The sequence below is a fragment of the Lynx canadensis genome, chromosome X (genome assembly GCF_007474595.2).
Source record: "Lynx canadensis isolate LIC74 chromosome X, mLynCan4.pri.v2, whole genome shotgun sequence".
NCBI classification, from domain to species: Eukaryota; Metazoa; Chordata; class Mammalia; order Carnivora; family Felidae; genus Lynx; species Lynx canadensis.
Window position 1 is genome coordinate 54,282,674 of NC_044321.2, and position 26,070 is coordinate 54,308,743.

Genomic DNA, 26,070 nt, shown 5'->3' on the forward strand with positions numbered 1-26,070 from the left:
CCAACTCAGAGCTTTAGGGATGCATACAAACATAACAGCACAGCCTCAGAAAGGAGGTCTTCTACCTTCCCACCCATCATAGTGGTTCCTGACTCTGGATGGGATTTTGTTTCAAGAAGTGAGTTCTGTTGTACAGAACTCCAAGACCCACAGGTACATGACTCATCTTAAACAAAGTGCCAGCTCCAGTCTTGCCATTGAGAGGAAAGGAGGGGTGCACACTGGAGGTAGCCTTGCTTCATTATTTCTCCTCTGATTCTCATCAAGGCCAGTAGGTAAGTAAGGTGGGAGAATTCTAATGAGTCTGAAGACCAGACAGGAGGGGGACACCTGGGGCTATGTCTGTCTTTGCCATTGCCTGGGTGACCTTAAGAAAGTTGCTGTCCCAAGAAACATGAATTTTTGCTTTCATCTGTGTTGGTACTTTGGCAAACAAATTAGATGGATGTGGAGCCTGCTTTCTACCTGTTAGGTATGGAGAAAATAACCCATGTGCAGGTATTATCCCTGCTATGGATTTGGTTGGTCAAGATGAGCGAGTATTCTCTTCCCAGTTTCTGTATTTGTAAATGTGGAGGATGGTAGTTGGATGGCATGGCACCTTGAGTACTCCAGATCCCAGCTAATAGGAGTCCTCAATTCAACAGTGAAATCATGGTTGTGAACATGTATTGGACCTTTGTGAGGAAAGGCAAGAGAGAGATCAAATCTTAACACTCTGTTTCTTACTGAATTTAAACCAACTCTCTGATGGTACTTGCTGATACACTCTTGGGAGCCCTCGTCTGCCATGATTAATGCATATACTCCAAGTTTTCCATGCATTTCCCCGCGGGGGTAGTGTTTGGACTTGAGGCAGAGAGCTGGGGTAGTGGGAAAGTTGCAGAATGCTGGGGCCTGAGCAAGGTGGGAATGGCAACTTCCTGCTCACATATTTAATGTCCAAGATTCTCTCTTGATTGTCCGTACTAATCAGAGATCTCACTGAAGTTGTCTTCTATGAAATCCCCATAAATTATCCTCAGCAAGCCACTGAATCTTCACGTCTACATGGCACATGTATTTAAGTCCCCCATATGGTACCAGGCACATTCAGAGCCCAATAAATAATCTGTGCGCCTGGCCAACTCTGTCTTTCACCTTCAGTCGCTAGCTCTGGCTTGACTGCTCCCCGCCTACCCCCTCCTCACTAGCGGTGTGACCTGAGGAAGAGGCAGCGGCGAGGATATTGGAGGAGCTAGAAGGCAGAGCCCCGCCCACCACAATTTGGGCGACTTTCGGGGGAGTCCGGTGGGCCGGACTGCGGCCTCATTGGTCGAAGGTCGTGTAGGTGGGCGGGGCGTCCCTGCCGTCCAACTCGCTGCCGTTCCCTCCCCACCTGCGCCGAAAGTGGCTTCAGATTGACAACAGCTAAGCAGCTGCGGCAGCCGCTCTTTCTGGCTGGCACCATTACCCACGCCCGACCCGAGGCTCCGCGCGTGCCCCGGACGGAGCAGTCCCTCCTGCACTCACGTCCTGCGCACTGGCAGGGTCTTGAACCAAAGCGGTGGACGCGGCCTCCAGGTAGGAGCTGGGGCGACTGCAGGGAGAAATCTGGACCAGCAGGGCCTCCTGGGCCCCCTTGCCAGGCCTAGTCTCGGGAGCTCTCTGGCCCGGCCCCCGCTCCTAGCGGTTCGGCTGGGCGGCACACACAGGAGGGGCGGAGGAAGCAAGCCCAGCCACCTTCCGCCCTGGGATTTGGGGTTGGAGTCGCCGAAACTGGGGGACCCCCTGAGCCGGCTGGCAGCGCTTCTCCCCAGGGAAGTCTGGTAGTAGAAGGTTTTCTGCCTGTTATCCAGGGCCTGGCCAGAGTCCGAAGGCGTAGCTGTGGGGCTTTGGAGGGGAACTGGAACCAAGCAGGGGTGGTAGGCCTTTGGGCTCTGCGCCACTTCGCCTACCCTTTTCCTTCCTCTGCTTTTGAGGGCATTTCCAGAAAGCCCCAGTCCGGCCCTATGGGCTTTCCCCTTGGCCACTGTCCTCCCTTCTGAGAAATGCTCCAGACTTTCCTGGTAGTTAAGGTAGCTGTGGGGATCAAGTGAAAACCTTCGGAGAAGTCGCATCTTTCAGGGCCGAGTTTCCCCATGAAGTCCAAAATGGGTTTGGATTACAGATGCTCTCACAAAAGGTCTTTTAATGGAAGTTTTTGGGATTTTCAAATTAGTTAGGCTGGGGTTTTCTCCATTTCTCTTCCCCCAAGACTCTGTAAACTTAAGCACTGTATTAGAACTCAGGAAACTGGGGTTCAGCCACTAATTCATGTGACCTTAGGTGAGTCATGCTACTTCTGGGGGCCACAGTGTTTTCAACTGCACTTCAGGTGGTGGGCTGCATTTTAGTATTGCAAGGGCCAGTCTCTTCCATGACATTTGGTGACTTGTCACATGGTGAAAGGTTGTCTTTGAGATGCTTGGGGTGACAGGAACTATTCAGATGGAAATCTTTGTGGAGATATGCAGCCAAGCCCCCTGTAACTAGTAGTGGTGGGAAGGGTGAGCAGGACAACAGCCAGACTGAATGTGGGGCCAACTCAGAGCCGGGACTACAGAAGTTGGGCTGGAGAAGCCTGGCTTGTTTCTATCCCACTTGGAGCACCCAGGTCTGCCCACCCAGGAGGAGAGGGTGATGAATCACACCAGGGCTATTTTCAAACCCTGACTCCTACTGTGAGACCTGTTCCCGTCTCCATTCTAGGGGTTGCTGTCACCACCCACCATCTTGTCTTATTGCTCTCTGAATTTTCTCCACACTTCCATCTGTCTGGAATAAAGAAGAGACAGTTTCTATCTGGGTATGGGAAGGCAGAGTGTCCAAGGGCATAAGGAAGGAGTCATGGCTGCAGGTGGTTTATGAATGGTTGACGGAGCAAGTGGGTAAGAGTGTGATGGTTATGATGGTGTTGGGTGTTGGTGGTTCTTTTACCCTAAAACTACAGCTACCATATCAGTGGACATTCTGGGCTTGATCCTGATTTTCAGGGTTTAGTCTTTGTCCAGTTTTGTTCCAGGGTTAGGGTTTAGAATTTCTGCTCCCTGGACCCCTGTAACCAGGGCTAGAAAACACCACATAGATAGAGTCCTGTTTCCCCTCTTCGCTTGCCTTCTGTTCACCTCTTAAGCAACTCTTCAGGAAGTATGCTAAACCTCCCTGTGCATCTGCAGCTCCCCTCCCCCATCTGGTGGGGGGAGACATTGTTGAGAGATATCTGGAGGTGTTTAGAGCATGAAGAGGGGCAGAAGGTGCACAAAGAAGCTGTGTATCTTGAGTGACTGCTGCAGAGTGGAGCATGAGTTGGGCAGGGCCAATGGAAGGGCCTTCCTTATTAAAGCACACCTCCAGAGTTTGAGCATAGGAGCAAAGAAAGTGGCACAAAGAGGCCTGAACTTTGACCCACTCTGCCTTCTTGAAGTTTTAAAATTCTATTCTTAGGGATAGGGATTGGAGAGGGAGCAGAGGGCCCCTGGAGCCTGGTATAGGAATACCAGCAACAATACAAAAGCAAGAAGATTCCAAAGGGAGGAGAGGATGGAGTCTCTAATCTGGGTGCTGTTGCAGCTGCCTGTGCTTTTCTGCTAGGACTCTCTTGGAGCTTCCTGTTCTAGCCATGGAAAAAGTTCAGGTTCAATGGATGGCAGTCCTAACAAAAGCAGACTGTGCCCCCACTTTTCTCAAGAAGGTGGGGCAAGGGGTCTCTGGCTGGAAGAAGGAATTGCCTCTGGCTTGAATAAAGTAGAACTTATTCTTTGGGCCTCAAGTTTGGGTAAGATCAAGTGTCAGGGCCCTGGGCTCTTGGGGGGCTGTTATCAGATAAAATAGAGATAAGAGACCTCAAATCTGTTATCAGATAAAATAGAGATAAGAGATCTCAAAAATGCAAGGGCTCTAGGATAAGAAGTGTGAACTCCCCTATCCTGCAACCCTAAACAAAGTAGTTGGGCACAGGGCTGGGCACACAGTTGCTGGTGTCAAGTGTTTTATTAAGGCTTTTCTCACCTGTGACTTGAAATCTTGGTTTGTGTGTATATGAGGAGTGAGGACCAGTCCTTGAATCAGTCTGTCACAAGTCTGAAATGCTGTGTTTGTGTGTTGAGTCTCCTCTTTCCCAGCCTTCCACCTTGGGAACTCACATGTACACAATTGTCCCTGTGGACAATTGCTGTCCCTGTTTACCCCAACTCTCAGGGACTGTAGAACTGGATGTTAAGTTCCTCAGACCCTCAGGGGTCCAGGGAGGTATGGGGCAAAACACAGGGGACTGAGAGCTGGATGTGTGAAGTTTAAATTTTTTTTAGTGTTTATGTATTTATTTTTTTGAGAGAGAGACAGAGTGTAAGTGGGGGAGGGCAGAGAGAGAGGGAGACACAGAATCTGAACCAGGCTCCAGGCTCTGAGCTGTCAGCACAGAGCCAGATGCGGGGCTCAAACTCACCAACCATGAAATCATGACCTGAGCTGAAGTCAGACGCTCGACTGAGCCACCCAGGTGCCCCTGAATATATGAGGTTTAAATCCAAGCTCTGCTGTTCCATTCGTGACCTGTCAGACTCTTGGGTTCTCCCCACTCTTTGCACTTCACTGGATTCAGTGAGGGGATCCATGGCTAAGTGCTTTGTAAACTACCAAGTGCTATACAAATTATTAGTCAATAAGTTCAGTCTTGGCTTGGTCTTGTAGAGGACAAAGAATGTAACCTTTACCTTCAGGGAATTACCATCTAGTTTGGGCGTTACTGGCATAAATAATGAGTATGTCATACTAAGTCTTTACTTCAGTGAGAACTTTTTAAAAGACTATTACAAAGACTTTCAAACATATATAAAAGTAGAGATGATTAGTGTAATGAGGCCCCATGTACTCATCACTCAACTGCAACAGCCATTAGCCCATCACCAATCTTGCCTATTAACACTTCCACCTCCTTACCTTCTTTCTTGTTATTTTGAAACAAATCCAAAGCATCTTATCAATTTATATGTAAGTAGTCTAGTATATATCTCTAAAAGATAAGGATTCATAAAAAATACCACTGTACCATTAGCACATCTAAAACAGCCCCTTAATATCGTCAAATATCCTGACAGTGTTCATATTTCCAATTGTTGAGGGGACTGTTTTGCCCTGGCGGGCCTGACTAGGGAGCCATTGGTTTTGACTGAGGGGAAGGTGGCTGACGAGGCAAGGCAGTGACATTTGAGCTGAACCTTTGAAGAGAGGCCCAGGGAAAGTCAATTAGGGAGCCCTAGCGCCTCATTTTATAGCACTTGGCCACAGTCTCTGGGGCTGCAGCTACAGAGGCTGACTTGTGGAATCTTCTTGTGGAAACTTTGTGCCTTGCTTCTCTAGCAGTAAATGGGGTAAACTCTCCCACTTGCTTCCCCAGTTCCAGGGCCACCCAGGAACTTGAGGTCAGCAGGCCTGGGAGAATTCCTGGGAGGCTTCTTTCCTCCTGGCCCCTCCCCTCTCCCCTGAGGCCACTTTGGAGCAAAACAGGATGCATTCAGGATGAGCGTCTTTCCCAGCTTGTCATCTAATCACCAAGGCCCAGCTTGGAGCTTCCTCTCTCATTCATGATAAAAACCCTCACTGTCTCCTTTTTCCCTCCACCCCAGTAAGGGTGTGCTGACTTCCTCCACATCCGGACCAGCCCTCCTCCACCCCATGTGGAGCTGAGGGACAGCTTCCCTCATCCAGGTCTCTCTTCCTAATGCCCCAGAGCAGGCTGTGAAAGGGACAGAAAGACCCCATGAGTGCTCTCCCTGGCTGCAGCCTCCTGCTCTTGGGCTGTCCTTGGGAAAGGAGTGGCTCCTTTCCAACAAGCCTGGGGTCCTGCCACTGCTTGGTTAATGATTGAGCCACATAATAACCACCTTGAAAAGTCACCTCTGGGGATGGCCATTAACTAACTCCCTGTCCACCCCAGGCCTTGAGGGGATCCCATCTTAACCCTCACTTCCCCCAAGAGGACATTAACAAACATTCCTTCACAGGAACTTCCAGGGCCAATTAAACATCTGCCCCTCTGTTTTCGTTTGGGCAAACAGAAGTTGTTATTCACATTGCTGAAGGACACACATTCATTTGGGTGGTACTGAGAGAGTCAGGGAGTTGAGTTGATAGGGATTCAGATGGGCAGTTGGGGTAAGGGGGATTTTTAGGCATCAGAGTCAGAAGGGGCTGGGGATGTTTCCAGGAGCACCTGAGCCCCTAATGTCAATTTGAAAGAGCGAGAAATGTCCACCCAAAGGATCTTCCCCATTAGTGGGGCTATGTGCATGTGTTTCTTTTGAGTATAGCTGTGGGTCCCCGCGTACAAGGCAAGGACATGAACTGTCAGCCACGCTGCTGCTGTAAGGCTGAGGCCTCCATAGTGGAGGAGGAGACCTTCCTTCAAGAGCCTGTATCTTGACAAGCAGTGGGAATTGGGAAGGCTCAGGCCAGGTCCAGTTTGGAAAGCTCTGGACCACAAGCAGTTTTCTGCAGTTTCAGTGAGAAGAAAAGGAACCGACATTTAGTGAACCATGTAAGCCTACTATAGAGTCAGGAAACCTGGCTTCTGGTTGTGCCTCTCTGTAGCTACCTCTACATGAGTGACTTTAGAGAAGACATTGCTTTCTCTGTGCCTCAGTTTCCACATCTTTAGAATTATCAGGGCAAGTGGCATGGACTCAATGGTCTTTCAGGGTCCATTCCACCTGTAAAATTATGCATGCCCAGTCAAAACCTTTTGCTTATCCACAAGGCAAAAGTCAATTGGCTTTAAATTCTTCCAGGCCTGGTCACTAAATATTCCCAGTTGGCTGGTCACTTTGGGCTGACCAGGCCTTGAACTGCCAGAGCTTGGGTTTTCCTTGAGCATGGGCTTTTGTACAGTTTGCTCTCGAGCCCCCTCCCCATGTTTGTGTCTGTTCCAAGTGGCTACCCTCTGACCCATTCTGCCACAAGTTAATGAATGACCTGCTCTCCCTGGGTAGTGCCAACCTAAGGTGTTCCTGGGATCCCGGGTCTCTATGGCAAGTGGCCAAGGGCTTAGCCAGCCCCAGTCACCTTTATGCTTTCTCCCATAATATCCCAGAGGTAGGAAGCAGACAGAGCTCAGGGGACAAGGGCCTTTAGAGGTCCAACTCTCCTTATGAACCTAGATCTTCCCGCCAAGTATTTGTGCAGCTCTTGTTCCCCCATTTTCAGTACATGGGAGCACAATGTTTAAAGCAGTTGCTTTCATTCATGGACTATCCAAAAGTGTTTGCTTATGTTGGATTGAACTCTGTATCTCTGTGGCTTCTATAATGCTGGATCCCAGCTCTGCCCCCTGGGACCACCTAGCCATTGTCCTCTCTGACTTTCAGGGGTCTGAGGTTGGAATCCAAGTCCTCCTGCATCTTCTCTAGGACAAACAGCCTCAGTTCCTCCAAGTACTCCTCCAGGTACTTGGGGCAAGTCCCCTTCCCAGCCTCGTTACTGCCTTTTGCACATGCTACTATTTGTGGCCCTGGGAATGGGAAATGGCCACTCTCCTCTTTCTATTTCTAGCCTGAACTTTTCTATAAGATTTCTCTATCATCTTTTTCTGGTGACTAACAGGTGAATCCCCAGAGTCCTGGGTCTGAGCACCCCATACAGCTCTCTGATTTGTTTGTTGGTCAGGTCCAGCCAGTTCTCATGACTGGGGAGCCATTGGAGGCTAGAGCTTTCTTCTTGTTGTCCTCGTAGCAGAGGGCAAGCCTAGTGAGAGGAGGTACTTACTCTGACCAGTTGACTGCAGTGTACTCTGTGGGGGCTGCCAGTATATCCTGTTTTCCTGCCACTTGCTTTCTTCCCTTGAGCTGGTGGAGGTGGGGGGAAGGGGATATTTTAAGGAGCACTGAACCCGGAAATGAGTATGAGCCATGCCCACAGTAGGGCCTAGAAGGGTGAATCGGACAGGGAGAAATACCAACTCAGCCATTCCTCTTCTGCAATTGATGATTATGACAACAACAAGTCTTCCCATTTCTTTCCATTTCCAAGGCACTTTCACTTCTGTGATTCCATTCTGTTCTTAGAGCAGCCCAGTAAGATAAGCAGTGTGATCCTTGTTGATATGTGCCTGTGGCCCAGAAAGGGGAAGGGCATGGTCTCCAAGGAGGGAGGATTTAGAACCCAGGTCTCCTCCTATTCAGCAGTCCCTGTTTCCCCTAAACCAGACCCGGCAGCCAAGGCATCTGGGGCTGACTCAACAGCTTCCTCACCACAGAGGAACCTCTGCCCAGGCTGCAACTCTGTTCCCATGGTAGAGGGAACAATCTCCAGGGGAGGTGGCCAAGGATTTCCTGTCCTTTATCTGGGCTGGCCAAAGGCTGGCCTGTCTGAGGTGTGAGACATGCACTTGCAGCCAGCTTTTCTGCTTCAGGCTGAGGTCAAGTCAGGCTGGGTCTAGGAGCATGGAGCTTGGGAAGAGCTTGGCCCCAGACATCTGGCCTGAGCAGCCCCTACCTGAGCAGGGCTTTCTAAATTGGAACAACATTTGTAGAGGGGCTTGTGGGAAAGGAGACAGACTGGAGATGAAGCAAAACTCATGCTGATTTGTATACATGGAGCTTGAGGCAGGAAAGTGTCATGGTGGGGAGCAGGGGCTCTGGTATAATCAGCACTGGGTGACTTTGGGCAAATTACTTAACCTCTGTGAGCCTCCATTTTGTCAGCTATGAAATGGAGATATGTAGCTACCTCATGGGGTTGCTGAGTATTAAATCCCATAATACAAAAAGAAATCTCACTATTATTATTGTTTAGTAGTACTTTCTGCCACCTCGTCACTTTGCTGTTTTTTTTTATCGTTTATTTATTTTTGAGACAGGGAGAGACAGAGCATGAACAGGGGAGGGGCAGAAAGAGAGGGAGACACAGAATCTGAAACAGGCTGCAGGGTCTGAGCGGTCAGCACAGAGCCTGACACGGGGCTCGAACTCACGGACAGTGAGATCATGACCTGAGCCGAAGTCGGACGCTTAACTGACTAAGCCACCCAGGCGCCCCAACTTTGCTGTTTTTCAATGACCTGGGGAAGTGCGGTGCTCAAACATGCTGCCCCCTAGGCATTACGTCTGGATTTTTCTGTCACTTCAGATTCCACCTTCCCCAGAAAAGCATTCCTTGGCCATACCCACCTATAGGGATCCCTCCCTTAGAAGGGGGTGTAGCTCAGTGGTAGAGCGCACGCTTAGGGATCCCTCCCTCTGGCCTCCTTTAGTGGCATTTGTGGCACTGCAACAGGTTTTAGTAACCCTGATACCACCAATAATAATAGTAAATTCTTCTGAGGTCTTGGCACATTTGACCTTATTTAGCTCTCAGGATAATTCTGTAAGGTAGGTGCTGCTATCATCATCCCCACTTTACGTATGAAGAAACAGAGGCAAGAAGAGGTTAAATGAAGAAGTTACTCAAGGTCCCGTAGCTAGGGAATGATGGAGCTGAGATCAGGATCCAAGCAGGCTGACTCTACCACTCACACCCTTAGCAACAGTGCCATGCTTCTTCTCCGTTTCCCAGGTGACTGGCCAGGAGGCGAGAGCTGAGACTTGGGCCTTCCTTCTGCCCCTGACAGCTTATTGTACCCACCAGTGATCAGTCACTCCTGGGCAGACAGTCCCTAGGTCCTTGCCTGCCCCCTCCCCACCAAGGTGGACAGATGGAGAGGAGAGAAAATCAAAGGGCTGGGTATTGATGCTCTATAGCAGAGCTGCACAGTTGGGGGAGGGTGTGCAGGAGAAGGTTGGGGAGGTGGTTCTGAGAGCAGTAGGTCTGCCTGATTAGCACCTTCCAGCACTGGGGAAACATTAAATTTTTGTAATGTTTATTTATTTTTGAGAGAGGGAGAGAGATAGAGTGTGAGCAAGGGAAGAGCAGAGAGAGAGGGAGACACAATCCGAAGCAGGCTCCAGGCTCTGAGCTGTCATCTCAGCGCCCGATGTAGGGCATGAACTTACAGACCGCGAGATCATGACCTGAGCTGAAGTCAGATGCTCAACCGACTGAGCCACCCAGGCGCCCCAGGACAAAAGAGACATTATAATGAGCCCTCTTGACAACCAGATTTCATTATTTAGAAGGTGTGGGTGGTTGGGGCACCTGGGTGGCTCAGTTGGTTGGGTGTCTGACTCTGGCTCAGGTCATGATCTCATGGTTCATGGGTTTCAGCCATGCATCAGGCTCTGTGCTGGCAGTTGGGAGCCTGGGGCCTGCTTCTGATTCTGTGTCTCCCTCTCTCTGTGCCCCTCCCCTGTTCATGCTCTACCTCTCTCTCTCAAAAATAAACATTAGAAAAAATATTTTTAGAAGGTGTGGGTAGTTAGGGGCAAGCAGGAGGCTGGCTGGATTAACTTTTTGACCCCCTCCAGCTGGTGTGGCCCATGCTGGTATTGGGAATGTGGAGGGGTAAGCTTTTGCCCAGAAGTTCTAGCCACCCCCCACAGTGTTCCCACCTCAGGGCCCTTGGGTGCTACAGACTTCCATCCCCCAGGCTGTAACTGTTGCTGTCAGCTCCATTGCTTTTGAGCTTATTCTATGCTATCTTACCACCCAACCAGCTCCAGGTAATGCTTCAAAGGACAGCCCATCTTAGTTTCTGCCTCCTTGGGAAGTATGGGCCTGGTAGCAGCTCTGGCCAGGTACTCCAGGAGAGTTTGGCTTTTGTTCGGTTTTAGACCTTGGTGCCTAGCATAGTGGTTAGCACCAACTAACTATTCAGGTAATACTGATTGAATAAGTGCACAGCCAAGTAGGAGTGAATTTGGAGGGGAGAGCCTAGGGAGACCGACATGGGAACAGATTAATAGGATGGCTATGGTCATCTAGGCAGGCTCCTGGCCCCCATCTGTAGTACAATAGAAGCCAGTTGACCTATTGTAGCCTCAGATCCCCCATTTGTGCAGTAGGCCTGCTTTGGACAGGGCTGTCATGGGGACCAAATGAGATGTGGGATGGTCAAATGTCTTCTCTGCTGATGGGAAGTTACTTCAGGCCAAGGGTTCATACTACAAAAATCCTAGTATATGTTTTTTGTATCTATGGCCAACATGATTTCTCCTGTTTAATGAAGAATATTCTAACTTGGTGGACTTGGAGGACTCTGTAACTAGACTGCCTGGATTTGCATCTTGACACACCACTTCCTAGCTGCTGACTTTGGGCAAGTCACTAGCTATCTCTGGGCCTCAGTTTTCTCAATCTGTCAAATAGAAATATAGCACTTACCCCACAGGGGTGTTTTGAAGATTCATTGATATAAACCATATAAAAAGTACCTAGGCCTGGAACATAACAATGACTCTGTACCCTTTGGCTGTTGTTATTATTATCTCATTTTATACTTGCAGAAACCTCATGTTGTCAGTGCTATAATCATATCCCTATTTTACAGATGAGAACACTGAAGCACAAGGAAGTTAGGTCTTGCCCAATGTGATCTGTGTAAAGTCCTTAGCTCAGGACCTGGCACATAGTAGGTGCTCAGTAAATATTAGTGTTTCATATTAATTATTATTAATAATTACATTCACTATTGTAAATATTGTTATCAATAATGAACACAACCACAATTAAGAAGTAGCAGAGTCAAGACTAAAAGCCACAAAAAAAAAAAACAAAAAAAAAAAAAACAAAAAAAAAAACAAAAAAAAAAAAAACAAAAAAAAAAAAAAAAAAAAAAAAAGACTAAAAGCCACATTCTCAGATTGCTAGCCTGTTAGTCTTCCCTCTGTAACCCAAAACCTCTATGTTTCTAGACTTTACACAGCTGTTAGGCCACCATTGTGGATTCTCCTTCCCTTCACCCCATATGACCTAAATATGCGTGTTGTCACCCCCTACCCACAAAGCCAAGGCCCCTGCCTTCTCCTTTATGTTCAGAATCACAGCCCTCCCTTTGGCTTCAGGTCTCCAGGGAGGCCTGTGTCCCCTGGCTTCCAGAGGGAGAACAAACCCCTCTTGAAGAGGCTACTTCTCTCAGGCCAATTTTTTCTTCCTATAAGAGACAATTTTCTCTGGATCTTAGGGTGGGGCCAGGCTCCTTCAAGGCATTTCCTGCCCAGGGGTTTATATTTGGCCCCAGCAAAAGGAAAAGGAAGTAGGCAAGGGGGGTGGGGTTGGGATGTAGAAGTGGTGGCACAAGGTCAAAATGGGTGCATGCATTGTCTTGACTTTGCAGGCCAAGAGAGGAAGCAGGAGATGGCGCATGTCCCTTCTTAAGTGGGCTTGGATGCCTTCATAGGAGCTTGGGATGGAAGAGCTGAGTATTCCTTGAGGTCAGAATGCCTTCACCCTCACGTAGAGGTTATTTTCCATTTTTATACCTCTGGGCCTTGGTTTCTGTTCCTGTGGCTTCTGCACTGGAGCAAGGTGTTCTGCTAGTCATCTAGTTGGCTGAGTTGCAGGTGTGTCCTCAGTTCTGTGTCTCTGCTATAGTGATTCCAGAGGAATGGGTGGAGTCATAGGTTCGCACACTGTTTAGTTGGAAAGCAGGACTTCCTGTCTGGGTGTTGCCTGAACATTCTGTAGCTCTGATTACACTGCAGTGGAGATACTGAGACCAATAAGACCCAGTTGAACTCCAGTTGAATGGGGGAGATAGTCTCATGTGCTGCTGAGAAGGTAATGGAAATGTGTAGAAGGTCATTTAATTTAAATGAGCCATTGGGTGGTAGGGGGTTAGTGAGAGGTCAGGGAAGGAAGATTTCATAGGATGCATCCATCCTGATGCATAATAGGAATTTTCAGCTTCAAGTCAGGCTGGGTCTAGAGTGTAGAAGGCCTCAAGTGCTAGGTGGAAGACAGTCTGGTGTCTACCCTGGGCTGTGGGCAGTGGGAAGCCTGCTAGGTTGCAGAGTAGGAGAGTGGCCAGGTCAAAGCTTGGCTCTTGTAAGAAGAAGCTGGCAGGACAATCTGTTGAAAGGAGAGACTAGAGCCTGGGAACTTGGAGGGCTTAAGTAATCTAGACATGAGAACCTAGAGCACGGTTGGACATGGGAAACCATGACCACCTGATGGAAAAGTTGATAGAACTTGGTGACTAAATACATGAGCCAAGAAAGGACAGAATAGGATGGCTAGTGTTTCAAACCTGGGCGTTTGGTGCCTTTGGAGGTAGAAAATCTGGAGAGAAAGCCAGGTTGGGAGGGGAAGATGAGTTTGGTCTTGGTCTTCACCGAAGACCCTCACTGGAGTCTCCCAGAAGAGAATGTGCAGGAGGAGGAAAGCTCCCTATACTGAACCAGCCACTGCTAATCACACACACCCTTGCTCTGGGTCTAGATTTGGTGAGTGGCTATTAGAAGATGGGGAAACTGTAGCCCAGAGAGTGTTGGTGGCTTGCCCAAGGTCACCCAACAAGTTCCTAGTATAGTTGGGGCTAGAATGTAGTTCTCCTGGCCTTAAATCCAATAATGTTTCCACCCATACCATAATGGAGAGCAGTTTCCACTGGTCTAACATCTGCCCCAGACCAGTTAGGCTGGCAGCTCTTGCCTCCAGGCTGGGAACTGGAGGTGATGGAGTAGTACATGACTTATTAAAACACATGTCTTTCCTTGTCACCATGACCTTGTCAGAGCACTTGGGGACTGGGTTGGGGGCAGGATCCCCTGGAGGCAAGAAAGCTAATGGAGTGACTGCAACAAAGCAGGTGACAGCTTTGACCTTCACTGTCACAGAGAAGCCCTGGGCTAAGCAAGAATGTCAGCTGCCTGCTTTAACCCTGCTGTATCAAGTGCCAGTTCAGGAGGCCACAGACTGGACCCAAATTTTCAAGCAGCCCCAGCAGGCCAGAGGTCTGATTTAGCCACAAGGCCCTCATGAGCCTCCCTTGCTTAAAGCTGCATACCAGATCTCCGGCTACAGCTTCTATGGGAAGAGGTGTATGGTTGGGGGTTTCATGCATGACTTCCATATTTATAAAAACTCCAAACTAGAACTGCCACCTGTCTGTGGCTGACCCAACTCTGCCTACGAAGGATTAACAGGGTCCACAGACCAGGGACGCCACTGAATCATGTATCCATTATTTGCCTCATCCCTCAGGATATCCCCAAGGAAGGATGGGAATACCTGGAAGTGCTAGAGGATCCCAGGTAAGGTGGAGCTGACCCTCATAGTTTCACATTTCAGGCCTGGAGTCAACCGTTCTTTTGTTGTGGGGACTGTCCTGTGTGGTGTAGCATGTTTAGCGGCATCCCTGGCCTCTACTCAATAGATGCTAATAACATCCCTCCCCAGTTGTGATGGCCAAAAATGTTTCTAGATATTTCCATAGGTCCCCTGGGGCATAACATTGTCTCTGGTTGAGAATCCCTGAGGCCTAATGGCTTTGGTGTGGACATGGAATGTTAAGGAGAAAGGGGTATTAGAATGGAGAGCCACACATGTGAACTTGCCACTAGCCGGCAAGATTCAGTGGCTTCACTAATGTTGCCACCCAGTCCCATGGTATTGTCCCTTCCTGGGCTGTGTGCCTTGGTGGTGCCTCAGTTCTGACAGGGAGACTCCAAAAGTGTTGCATGTGTGGGCGCAGGAGCTTGGCATCCAGCTGTAGCTCTGGCTGAGATTGAGGCTGGCATTCAAACAGGTGTAGTAGGAGCCCCGAGTTCTGCCTGTGACCTAACAAGCCAGAGGCCAGCCAGTGACTAGCACAGCCAAGCTAGTTGCTTGAAATCCAACAGCCCTTACCATGGCACCCCTCCTGTGAGGTTTAGAATGTGGGATGAGAGCTATTTTGGTCTTGTCTCTTTTCCTCCATTTGTGTCCCTCCCCTGTAAGAATCTAGTAAGAATTGTAATTACAGCTAAGAGCAGTAGTAGCAGGGAGACAACGAGTGTACCCAGTCTCCTAGTGGACAGGGTATTGCAGACTCCCCTGAATCTCCCTTCCAAGGTCAGGAAGGGGGAAATCTTGGCAGTCTTCAAATTCATGATAGCTGTTATTATGAGCCCTTGTGAAGGCTCCCCTCCCACTGTCCCTCAGGGAGAGAGGGGGCATAGCCAGACAGTCACCTGTTGCAGCATTTGTGAAAATTTGAATGAAGATCCACTTCTGAGGGATCCAAGGATCAAGACTGGGTGGGCATACTTCTTGTGGCCTGGGCTCCTTAGATGTATCCTTATGAGAGGGTGAAAGGAGCTGGTAATAGCTGCCTGGGGCCAAGTGAGATCCAAGCCATCTGCCACAAAGCCAACATCTCTTCCTTAAGCAGGATCCCTCTCTAGTAATGGAGATGGGCAAAGAAAAAGGGCCTTGCATCAACCAAGAGAAACAATCTGAGAAGCCTTTTGCCAGGACCTAGCAGCAGGGCCTGGAGTGGTAGGGGGCTCCTCTGCCTACCTTGAATACCAGCGTTATCTCACAAAGTCCACCTTAGACACTTGGGTCATCACACAGTGGCATCCCAGATCTTTCTGCACTCCTTCACAATGGTGGCTTTTCCTCCTGTGCTCATTAAAGGTGAGAAAGACCATGATGATGCCAGACCTTATTTTGGAGACACTCCTCCTACGGTGAGGGCCGTGAAGGAGATGCCTTTCCAAATAGGAAACAAAGTAAGGTAAAGGAAATCAACATAATTGCTGGTCCTCTGTTTGAATAAATTACCTTCACATATACCCATAGGTATGCCCTCCCCTGTCTTACCATAAGCTCATTGCTTTCTTGCTCCTTCACTCTGGCTGAGAGAACATGGACCAGTGATTAGAATGGGCCCGAGTCTGGCCTCTGGCTAGAATCTTTCCAGAGACCTATGCTGTGGCTTTTTAGCTGGCCATGTTTGTTTAAGGCCTACACTTTATATTGCCTACACTTTAGAATCATCTGGAAAGCTCTCAAAAACAAATGAAAACTAATCACCCCTGTTCCCAGAGATTCTAATTTAATTTGGTCATGATGGGGGCCCAGGCACTGGAATTTTTTAAAGATCCCAGATTATAATGTGCAGTCCGAGTTGAGAGAGTACTGCTTCAGCAGGACAAGGATCCTTTGATGTGGGGCCTCTGTGACATCCACCCATTGCTTATCCTGGGCCCTGAGTCTTACCTGGTACCTATGTCTGAGCTGGCTTTTGGGTTGGGGAAGCGCAGGCAGAAGTGGGGTTCAAGTGGCTCTCTCACGGCCCAGAGTGACCACAATGCGAAAGTCCCCCAAGTGTGGCATGAAGAGGGTCAGGTTGGTGTATCGGCTGGGTGCAGCCTGACCTCCCTCAGCTTAGTTGCCAGTTGCCTTTTCTTTTTCTCCTAGCTCATTCTTACTGTTTTAAAACTAGGACACAATCTGAACTGAGCCTTAGAGACTGAATTTGTGAATACCAAGTTCAAGTAGTTTTATTTTAAGTTTTTATTTAAATTCCAGTTAGTTAACATATAGTGTAATATTAGTTTCAGGAGAGAGAGGCCAAGTTCAAGTAGCCTTAACAAAAGTAGCACTAATGATAGCTTTCATATAGTCACTTTCAAAACCAGGAAAAAGCTGACCAAATCCACACAGTAGCTGTGGAAGTAAGCAGGAAAGTTGTTAGTCCTTGCTGTATAGATCAAAATCCAAAGCTTACGGAATGAAGCAAGTTGCCTAAAATGACTTAGGCAGCAGGTAGGGGAGCCAGCTTGATTGTAAAAAGCTCTTTCTTCAACTCAGTTATCATCTTTGAACATTATTGCATTTCCTCAGTGGGGATGTTGCTGCCCCTTTCCCGAGCGCATAAACTCTACTCTTGTTCATATAGCATTTCTCAAGAAGAAAAGCCCTGCTTTTCTCCTCATTCCATCCTTCTCTGAATAGAAAAAAAAAAAAAAAAAACCCTGTGCTAAGAGGATCCCTGGTGCATGGCCTATATTAGTAGGTGCACATCCTGTCATTGGCCTCTGAAATCATCCATTGCTGCTCAGCAATGTTTCTTTGACACTCCCTCCAGGAGACTCGTGGGTATGGCCTTGAGGCCCGATTTGATGTTGGAGCTTTCGAGTATGCCCTTTTCCCAAACTTTTATGGCTCAGATCAGCTGGGACCCTCCCCAGGGAAAGAGTCTGGGCTTAAATCTCAGTGGAAACCTGGGGCGCCTGGGTGGCTCAGTTGGTTGAGCGTCCAATTTCGGCTCAGGTCATTATCTCACAGTTCCTGAGCTTGAGCCCTGGATCGGGCTCTGTGCTGACATCTCAGGCTGCTTCGGATTTTGTGTCTCCTTCTCTCTCTGCCCCTCCCCTGATCATGCTCTGTCTCTGTCTCTGTCTCTCAAAAATAAAGAAACATTAAAATTTTTTTTTTTTAAATCTCAGTGAAATCGAGCTTGTGCCAGATGAGTGACATCCCTGACCTGTCCCAGCATATCAACCTAGCCTTGACCAGAGCATGGCCTGCAGAATATAGTGAAACTGCTGAAATCTGCACATCTGGACATAGAAACAGGACTAGGGGTCACAGACATTCCCACATCACTCGCCTCAGCCTGCCTGGTGTTACTCTCCCCACGAGGCATGTAAGGCAGTCCTCAGTCCAGGACACCTGGGCCCCAACCGCAGGTGAGTGGACTCTACTGGGGATGAGTGGTCACTCCTGGCCCCAGCCTCAACAGGCTGGGATGTGTGGGAGGGATGAAAGCAAAGCACTTTAGCTCAGCCCTTAATCACCAAGACATATATCTTTGCTCCATTTGGGAGGGAGCCTCAGGGCCTCCCAGCCCTCCATGAGGTGGTATATTGTTAGGAGCCAGTGTCCCTGACATCCTGTTGGGTAATAACCCATTACATTCTCCAGATTCCTGCCAGGGAGTACTTTCTGGGGATTCATCCCATAACCCTGCTTCAAACTACTTGGATCCTTTGTCTTTTGGAGCTATTGTGGCCTCTTTGAAACTTCTGCCTCCTAACTAACGTCACTTCCTGGAGCCATTTGGCTGCAATTTTGACAGTGATGTGGATGCAGCCACTTTCTTTTTGTTTTGTTTTGTTTTGTTTTGTTTTGTTTTTATTTTTTTAATATCAAATTTATCGTTAAATTGGTTTCCATACAACACTCAGTGCTCATCCCCAAAAGGTGCCCTCCTCAGTACCCATCACCCACCCTCCCCTCCCTCCCACCTCCCCATCTACCCTCAGTTTGTTCTCAACTTTTTAAGAGTCTCTTATGCTTTGGCTGTCTCCCTCTCTAACCTTTTTTTTTCTTTCCTTCCCCTCCCCCCCTGAACTTCTGTTAAGTTTCTCAGGATCCACATAAGAGTGAAAACATATGGTATCTGTCTTTCTCTGTATGACTTATTTCACTTAGCATCACACTCTCCAGTTCCATCCACGTTGCTACAAAAGGCCAGATTTCATTCTTTCTCATTGCCATGTAGTATTCCATTGCGTATATAAACCACAATTTCTTTATCCATTCATCAGTTGATGGACATTTAGGCTCTTTCCATAACTTGGCTATTGCTGAGAGTGCTGCTATAAACATTGGGGTACAAGTGTCCCTATGCATCAGTCCTCCTGTATCCCTTGGGTAAATTCCTAGCAGTGCTATTGCTGGGTCATAGGGTAGATCTATTTTTAATTTTTTGAGGAACCTCCACACTGTTTTCCAGAGTGGCTGCACCAGTTTGCATTCCCACCAACAGTGCAAGAGGGTTCCTGTTTCTCCACATCCTCTCCAGCATCTATAGTCTCCTGATTTGTTCATTTTGGCCACTCTGACTGGCGTGAGGTAATATCTGAGTGTGGTTTTGATTTGTATTTCCCTGATGAGGAGCGACATTGAGCATCTTTTCATGTGCCTGTTGGCCATGTGGATGTCTTCTTTAGAGAAGTGTCTATTCATGTTTTCTGCCCATTTCTTCACTGGATTATTTGTTTTCCGGGTGTGGAGTTTGGTGAGCTCTTTATAGATTTTGGATACTAGCCCTTTGTCCAATATGTCATTTGCAAATATCTTTTCCCATTCCGTTGGTTGCCTTCTAGTTTTGTTGATTGTTTCCTTTGCTGTGCAGAAGCTTTTTATCTTCATGAGGTCCCAATTGTTCATTTTTGCTTTTAATTCCCTTGCCTTTGGGGATGTGTCAAGTAAGAGATTGCTACGGCTGAGGTCAGAGAGGTTTTTGCCTGCTTTCTCCTCTAGGGTTTTGATGGTTTCCTGTCTCACATTCAGTTTCTTTATCCATTTTGAGTTTGTTTTTGTGAATGGTGTAAGAAAGTGGTCTAGTTTCATCCTTCTGCATGTTGCTGTCCAGTTCTCCCAGCACCATTTGTTAAAGAGACTGTCTTTTTTCCATTGGATATTCTTTCCTGCTTTGTCAAAGATTAGTTGGCCATACTTTTGTGAGTCTAGTTCTGGGGTTTCTATTCTATTCCATTGGTCTATGTGTCTGTTTTTGTGCCAATTCCATGCTGTCTTGATGATGACAGCTTTGTAGTAGAGGCTAAAGTCTGGGATTGTGATGCCTCCTGCTTTGGTCTTCTTCTTCAAAATTACTTTGGCTATTCGGGGCCTTTTGTGGTTCCATATGAATTTTAGGATTGCCTGTTCTAGCTTGGAGAAGAATGCTATTGCAATCTTGATTGGGATTGCATTGAATGTGTAGATAACTTTGGGTAGTATTGACATTTTAACAATATTTATTCTTCCAATCCATGAGCACGGAATGTTTTTCCATTTCTTTATATCTTCTTCAATTTCCTTCATAAGCTTTCTATAGTTTTCAGTATACAGATCTTTTACATCTTTGGTTAGGTTTATCGTAGGTATTTTATGATTCTTGGTGCAATTGTGAATGGGATCAGTTTCTTTGTCTTTCTGTTGCTTCATTATTAGTGTATAAGAAGGCAACTGATTTCTGTACATTGATTTTGTATCCTGCGACTTTGCTAAATTCATGTATCAGTTCTAGCAGACTTTTGGTGGAGTCTGTTGGATTTTCCATTTATGATATCATGTCATCTGCAAAGAGTGAAAGCTTGAAATCATCTTTGCCAATTTGGATGCCTTTGATTTCCTTTTGTTGTGTGATTGCTGATGCTAGAACTTCCAACACTATGTTAAACAACAGCGATGAGAGTGGACATCCCTGTCGTGTTCCTGATCTCAGGGAAAAAGCTCTCAGCTTTTCCCCATTGAGGATGATATTAGCTGTGCGCTTTTCATAAATGGCTTTTATGATGTTTAAGTAAGTTCCTTCTATCCCAACTTTCTTGAAGGTTTTTATTAAGAAAGGATGCTGATTTTGTCAAATGCTTTTTCTGCATTGATTGACAGGATCATATGGTTCTTTTCTTTTCTTTTATTAATGTGATGTATCACATTGATTGATTTGCAAATGTCGAACCAACCCTGCAGCCCACGAATGAATCCCACTTGATCATGGTGAATAATTCTTTTTATATGCTGTTGAATTCAATTTGCTAGTATCTTATTGAGAATTTTTGCATCCGTATTCATCAGGGATATTGGCCTGTAGTTCTCTTTTTTTACTGGGTCTCTGTCTGGTTTAGGAATCAAAGTAATGCTGGCTTCATAGAATGAGTCTGGAAGTTTTCCCTCCCTTTCTATTTTTTGGAATAGCTTGAGAAGGATAGGTATTATTTCTGCTTTAAATGTCTGGTAGAATTTCCCTGGGAAGCCATCTGGTCCTGGACTCTTATTTGTTGGGAGATTTTTGATAACTGATTCAATTTCTTTGCTGGTTATGGGTCTGTTCAAGCTTTCTATTTCTTCCTGTTTGAGTTTTGGGAGTGTGTGGGTGTTTAGGAATTTGTCCTTTTCTTCCAGGTTGTCCAGATTGTTGGCATATAATTTTTCATAGTATTCCCTGATAATTGTTTGTATTTCTGAGGGATTGGTTGTAATAATTCCATTTTCATTCATGATCTTATGTATTTGAGCCATCTCTCTTTTCTTCTTGAGAAGCCTGGCTAGAGGTTTATCAATTTTGTTTATTTTTTCAAAAAACCAACTCTTGGTTTCTTTGATCTGCTCTACAGTTTTTTTAGATTCTATATTTTTTATTTCTGCTCTGATCTGTATTATTTCTCTTCTTCTGCTGGGTTTGGGGTGTCTTTGCTGTTCTGCTTCTATTTCCTTTAGGTGTGCTGTTAGATTTTATATTTGGGATTTTTCTTGTTTCTTGAGATAGGCCTGGATTATAATGTATTTTCCTCTCAGGACTGCCTTCGCTGGGATGCAGCCACTTTCTAGACCCAGAAGGGAATGCTAGCTGGGCCTCTTTCTCCTGTTTGTTGTTCTTTCTTGGGACCCTTCAGTTAGTTGGGAGTACTTGTACTATGTGTTAGGGTATTTTTCCACTCTCCAGTATTTTATTTAATGCTCTCAGTAGCTATTACAGGTAGACACAATTCCATCCATTTTACAGTGGGGGAAACTGAGTCTTACAGAGGTTAAACAACTTGCCAAGGTCCGAGAGCTAGTGACTGACAGCACTAGGATTTCAACTCAAGCTTGTTACTCCACTACATCAGGAGGTCAAAAAAAAGTTTGGGGACCTGGAGTTTGTTCCTTTGAGTCTAAGCCCTTTGTTTACGTGGCCTCTGAGGGCAAGTGGCATAATGAAATGGGAAAGAGAGAGCTGTAAAGGAAATTAAAAGGTCAGGGTCTCACATGAAAAGACATTTCTCCAAAGAAGACATACAGATGGCCAACAGATGCATGAAAATATGCTCATCATCACTTACTATCAGGGAAATACAAATCAAAACTATAATGAGATATCACCTCACACTGGTCAGAATGGCTAAAATCAACAATATCAGAAACAACAGGTGTTGGTGAGGATGTGGAGAAAGAAGGACCCTCGTGCAGTGTTGGAATGCAGCCACTGGTGCAGCCACTCTGGAAAACCGTATGAAGTTTCCTCAAAAAGTTAAAAATAGAACTACCCCATGATCCAGCAAATGCACTACTATTTACCCAAAGAATACAAAAACACTAATTCAAAGGAATATGTGCACCCCTCTGTTTATGGCAGCATTGTTTATAATAGCCAAGTTATGGAAGTAGCCCATGTCCATCAATTGATGAATGGGTAAAGATGTGGTGTGTGTGTGTGTGTGTGTGTGTATAGTGTACACACACACACACAATGGAATATTAGTGATCAAAAAGAATGAAATCTTACCATTTGCAATGACATGGATGGAGCTGGAGAGCATTATGCTAAACAAAATAAGTCAGATAACGACAAATACCATATGATTTCACTCATATGTGGAAGTTAGGAAACGACATAGGAGCAAAGGGAAAGAGAGAGAAAGTGCAAGAGAGCATGCACACAAGAAATAGACTCTTAAAATACAGAGAACAAACTGATGGTTACCAGAGGGGAGTTGGTCAGGGGATGGGTGAAATAAGGGGTGGGGATTAAGGAGTGTACTTGTGATGAGCACCAGGTGATGTATGGAATTGTTGACTCATCATATTGTACACCTGAAACTAAAATAACACTGTATGTTAAGTAACTGGAATTAGGGGCGCCTGGGTGGCGCAGTCGGTTAAGCGTCCGACTTCAGCCAGGTCACGATCTCGCGGTCCGTGAGTTCGAGCCCCGCGTCAGGCTCTGGGCTGATGGCTCAGAGCCTGGAGCCTGTTTCCGATTCTGTGTCTCCCTCTCTCTCTGCCCCTCCCCCGTTCATGCTCTGTCTCTCTCTGTCTCAAAATAAATAAACGTTGAAAAAAAAAATTTAAAAAAAAAAAGTAACTGGAATTAAAACAAAAACTTAAAAAAAATAAAAGATTAGGATCATAGTCTCAGCTGTGACATATAACTCTGTGGGAATTGGGAAAGTTCCTCGGGACTCAACATGCCCCATACTATAGCTTTTTAAAAGTGCTGACGTGGAAAGCCCCACCAGAGACCAATTAAATCAGCCTCTGAGGATGGGATCCCAGGGAACTGGTCTTTTTTAAGCTTCCTAGCTGATTTTAACGTGCATCCCAGGGTGAAAATCCTTCAGCTAGGGATATAGGCCAGTGCTTCTCAAACTTTAATGTGCATGCAAATAAACTCAGGACGTAGTTAAATATAGATTCTGATTCAGTAGGTCTGGAATTCTGCATTTCTAACAAGCTCCCTGGTGATGCTGATGCTGCTGGTCCAGAGATCACAGTTAAAGTAGTAGCGGGCTAGAGGGCTCTAGGTAAAAGCAAAAGAACTTGGTGCCCACTCAGGTGCACTGGTTTCCTTCCCACCAACCCTGGCTAGGGCCAATGCCTAGCGTTAGAGGAGCAGGCGGCTCACCACTCTCCTGTGGGCTCTGCCTCTGTGGCTCTGGTAGATGGTGCAGATGTGTAAGATGTGGGACTTTCTTACTACACTCTCTCAACTTCTTCAGGCTTAAGAAGGACCTCAGGACTAATGGGCAGGCAGGTGCCTCTCTCCTTCCCTTTCCTCTTTGTTCTGCCTGTAGCCATAAATGGCTAAGGGCTGCAGTGGGCTTCAAGGGTGTGTTCTTGGCATGCAGGCCTAACCCTGGGGATTAACTTTCCTACCTGGGGTGGCCATAGCAGACTCATGGCCCTTTAAGGGTCACTATTTCTTTCTGTGCCTGTTCCTGCCTTTCTGGGAACTATCAGGTCCTTTCTTTGGTACCTTCTCTTCATCCTAATCATGGGAAAGCAGAGCTGGCTGCAGGAGGGGCTCTGAGGATGGAGAAGGGCCTTCTCCTGGGGGTGTGGTAGGATCAGGAGACAGGGAGGTGGTAGTGGCAGCTGGCTAAGCTGTTTTAGCAGCAAAACCAGGTACCTCGGATGCTTCCTGAGCTGGTGTGAGGTCCCTTCCAACAGCTCTTACCACAGTTCCCCCACACCACCAATTGCCTAGAGACCTGTATCCTCTGCTAGGCCTGCATTGCCCCCTGTCAGAGGGTCTGAGGTACTGTTAGCTAAGCTCTGTGGGAACAAACACTTTCCAGGACCTCTCTGAAGTCCGGATGATTCCTAGATCTTTATCATAGGTTAGAAAGTTGCAGTAACAAGAAACATGGGCACATACACACACCATTCAAGTGCTGCACAGACTGAGGGGGCCTATAGGGGGTGTGTGTACAGGTGCACCATCTCATACCAATCTTCACGGATCATGGACATGAGCAAACTTGGCTACAGCTATGTGCTGAGGCAGATGCTGGGGTGGCACTGACCTGATGCACTCACTCTGGGAAATGCCCAGATGTTCATCTCCGCCCCACTCCTGTTTGCCCCAAAAGCCTTCAGGAGCTCCAGGGGCTCCAGAACCTTCTCTTCTCCCCCCTCAAATCCTCATCAGTTTGTGGCCCTTGAGAAGCCTATTGTTTTTTCTCATCAACTTCGATCTTCCTGTATTCTTCCCTCTGTTGTCTACCTACCCGCATCCTCTGAAATGTTGTTTTGTCTTTTAACTTCTCAGTCTCAGCTGTCAGGATCTCATCCTGGATTTTCCTGTAGAAGAGCACTGGAAAGAAAGAGCTCTTCCTGTCTCAGAAAAACCCCATCAGTCTCCTCGGAGTTGCCTGGTCACAGGCGCTAAGGAAATCAAGGAGATGTTGGGAGTATGACTCTGTGGCCAGAGCAGCTCTGCTGAGCCACCAGCCTACCCCACCCTCCAACCCCACAGTGCCTTGTCCTATAGTCCCAGCCCCACTGCTCCCTGGAAGTGCTTGGGGTAGGAAACAGATGGCTGCCTGGGTAGTCCGAGGGCATTGCTGCTGGCACTCAGCCTATCCTTGCCAGGAGGGCCTCCTTTAGTCCAGCTGCATGTCTTCACTGAGGCTGGCAGAGGTGCTGGGCACTCCCAGAGCAGAGGTGGGAGGCTAACCCAGCCAATGCCCTCCAAGATTCCCACAGGTACCACTGTGTCATCATGACAGTCAGCACTGGATTATGCCACATAGATCTAGCCACAAGGGAGAGCTGGAGCAGTCTTGGGAGGTTCCCTGGGAAGGGAGGGCTGTAAATCCATGAGTGATGGGGAAGAGTAAGCACTGGGGAAGCTGCCATGTCAGAAAGGTAGGGGCCCTGAGTGGGAGGGAGACTGAGCTTTAACTCTGGCCCCAGCATTGCTACCTTGGCCAGCTGTGAGACTGTGGATGACTTCTTCCTTTCTGAGCCTGTCTGGAGATCTATAAAATGTAGATAGTAAAACCTCTTTCACAGCTTATTGTGTGTGTTAAGTGAGATTTCGTTATCAAAGTGCTAGGGAATGTGAGGTATGATGGTGGGAAAAAGAATGATAATCGTTGAACATTTTGTATCCCTAGCTGGACTAGGATGGTCTACCCAGGGTCATGGAAGGGGATGTCTCCCTGAAGAAGGGGAAGGTGAAGACACAGCTATGGCTTCCTCCCCCAGCAGTACTCCTTGACTTCAGACTTTCCTGAGAGTTGCTCCTGCTGGTGGGTTCTGTTCTTGGGCAGGGGCAGGAGAGCGAGAGGGGTATTGAGACAAGCAGGGGAATGAGGCTCAAGAATGGCCTCGCAGGACATACAGAGGGTAGGGTATGGGGAACAGGGTAAACTCTTGCTGGCTATGATATGAAACAAATAAGCCAGCTCCCTCCATGCTTTTCTTGACATTTCCAGATCATGGGAACTGGAGGTGCTTGTCTGCTGGAAATGAGGCAGCATACACCCAGGATGGCTCAGTGCCAACACCCACCTAGACCCATTTCTCTCCCTCTGTTCCATTTTAGAAGTTGAGGCCAAAAGAGCATGCAAGTGGCTCCGAGCAACAGGATTCCCTCAATATGCTCAGCTTTTTGAAGGTAAGGATACTCAGCTGCTCCCCCTCCTCTACCCCAAAACTTGCCATATCCCTCTGTTTTTCATCTGTAAAATGGTGCCAATCAGATCCTTTCTCCAACCATACAGGTAGCTGTGGACCTTGGCCCTCCTCCTATAGTTACATCATCATGTCTACTGGGTCACTTTGATTGGCTCTCATAAGCTCTCGTGTCACCCATGTCTTGACCAGGGCCCCTGCACTGTACCAGTTCTGAGGATGCCACTGGCATAGATGCAATGTGGAGGGTGCATCCTGGTGTCCCCGACCTCATCTCCA

General features: G+C 47.3%; 1 protein-coding gene across 5 annotated transcripts in view; it reads left to right on the top strand.

Annotated features, from left to right (window-relative positions):
• The first annotated feature begins 1,404 nt into the window (after window positions 1–1,404).
• Window positions 1,405–26,070, top strand: part of STARD8 (StAR related lipid transfer domain containing 8) — a 37,816-nt gene continuing 13,150 nt past the window's right edge. The window contains exons 1-3 of one of the 5 annotated variants that reach the window (XM_030305447.1): window positions 1,405–1,563; window positions 17,325–17,567; window positions 25,703–25,774. In XM_030305447.1, the coding sequence (XP_030161307.1) occupies window positions 17,345–17,567; window positions 25,703–25,774 (295 nt within the window). In that variant the 5' untranslated portion in view covers window positions 1,405–1,563; window positions 17,325–17,344. Of the gene's footprint in view, window positions 1,564–14,088; window positions 14,142–17,324; window positions 17,568–25,201; window positions 25,407–25,702; window positions 25,775–26,070 lie in introns of those variants that run through there. The other 4 variants (XM_030305445.1, XM_030305443.1, XM_030305448.1 and 1 more) reach the window with 4 other exon arrangements.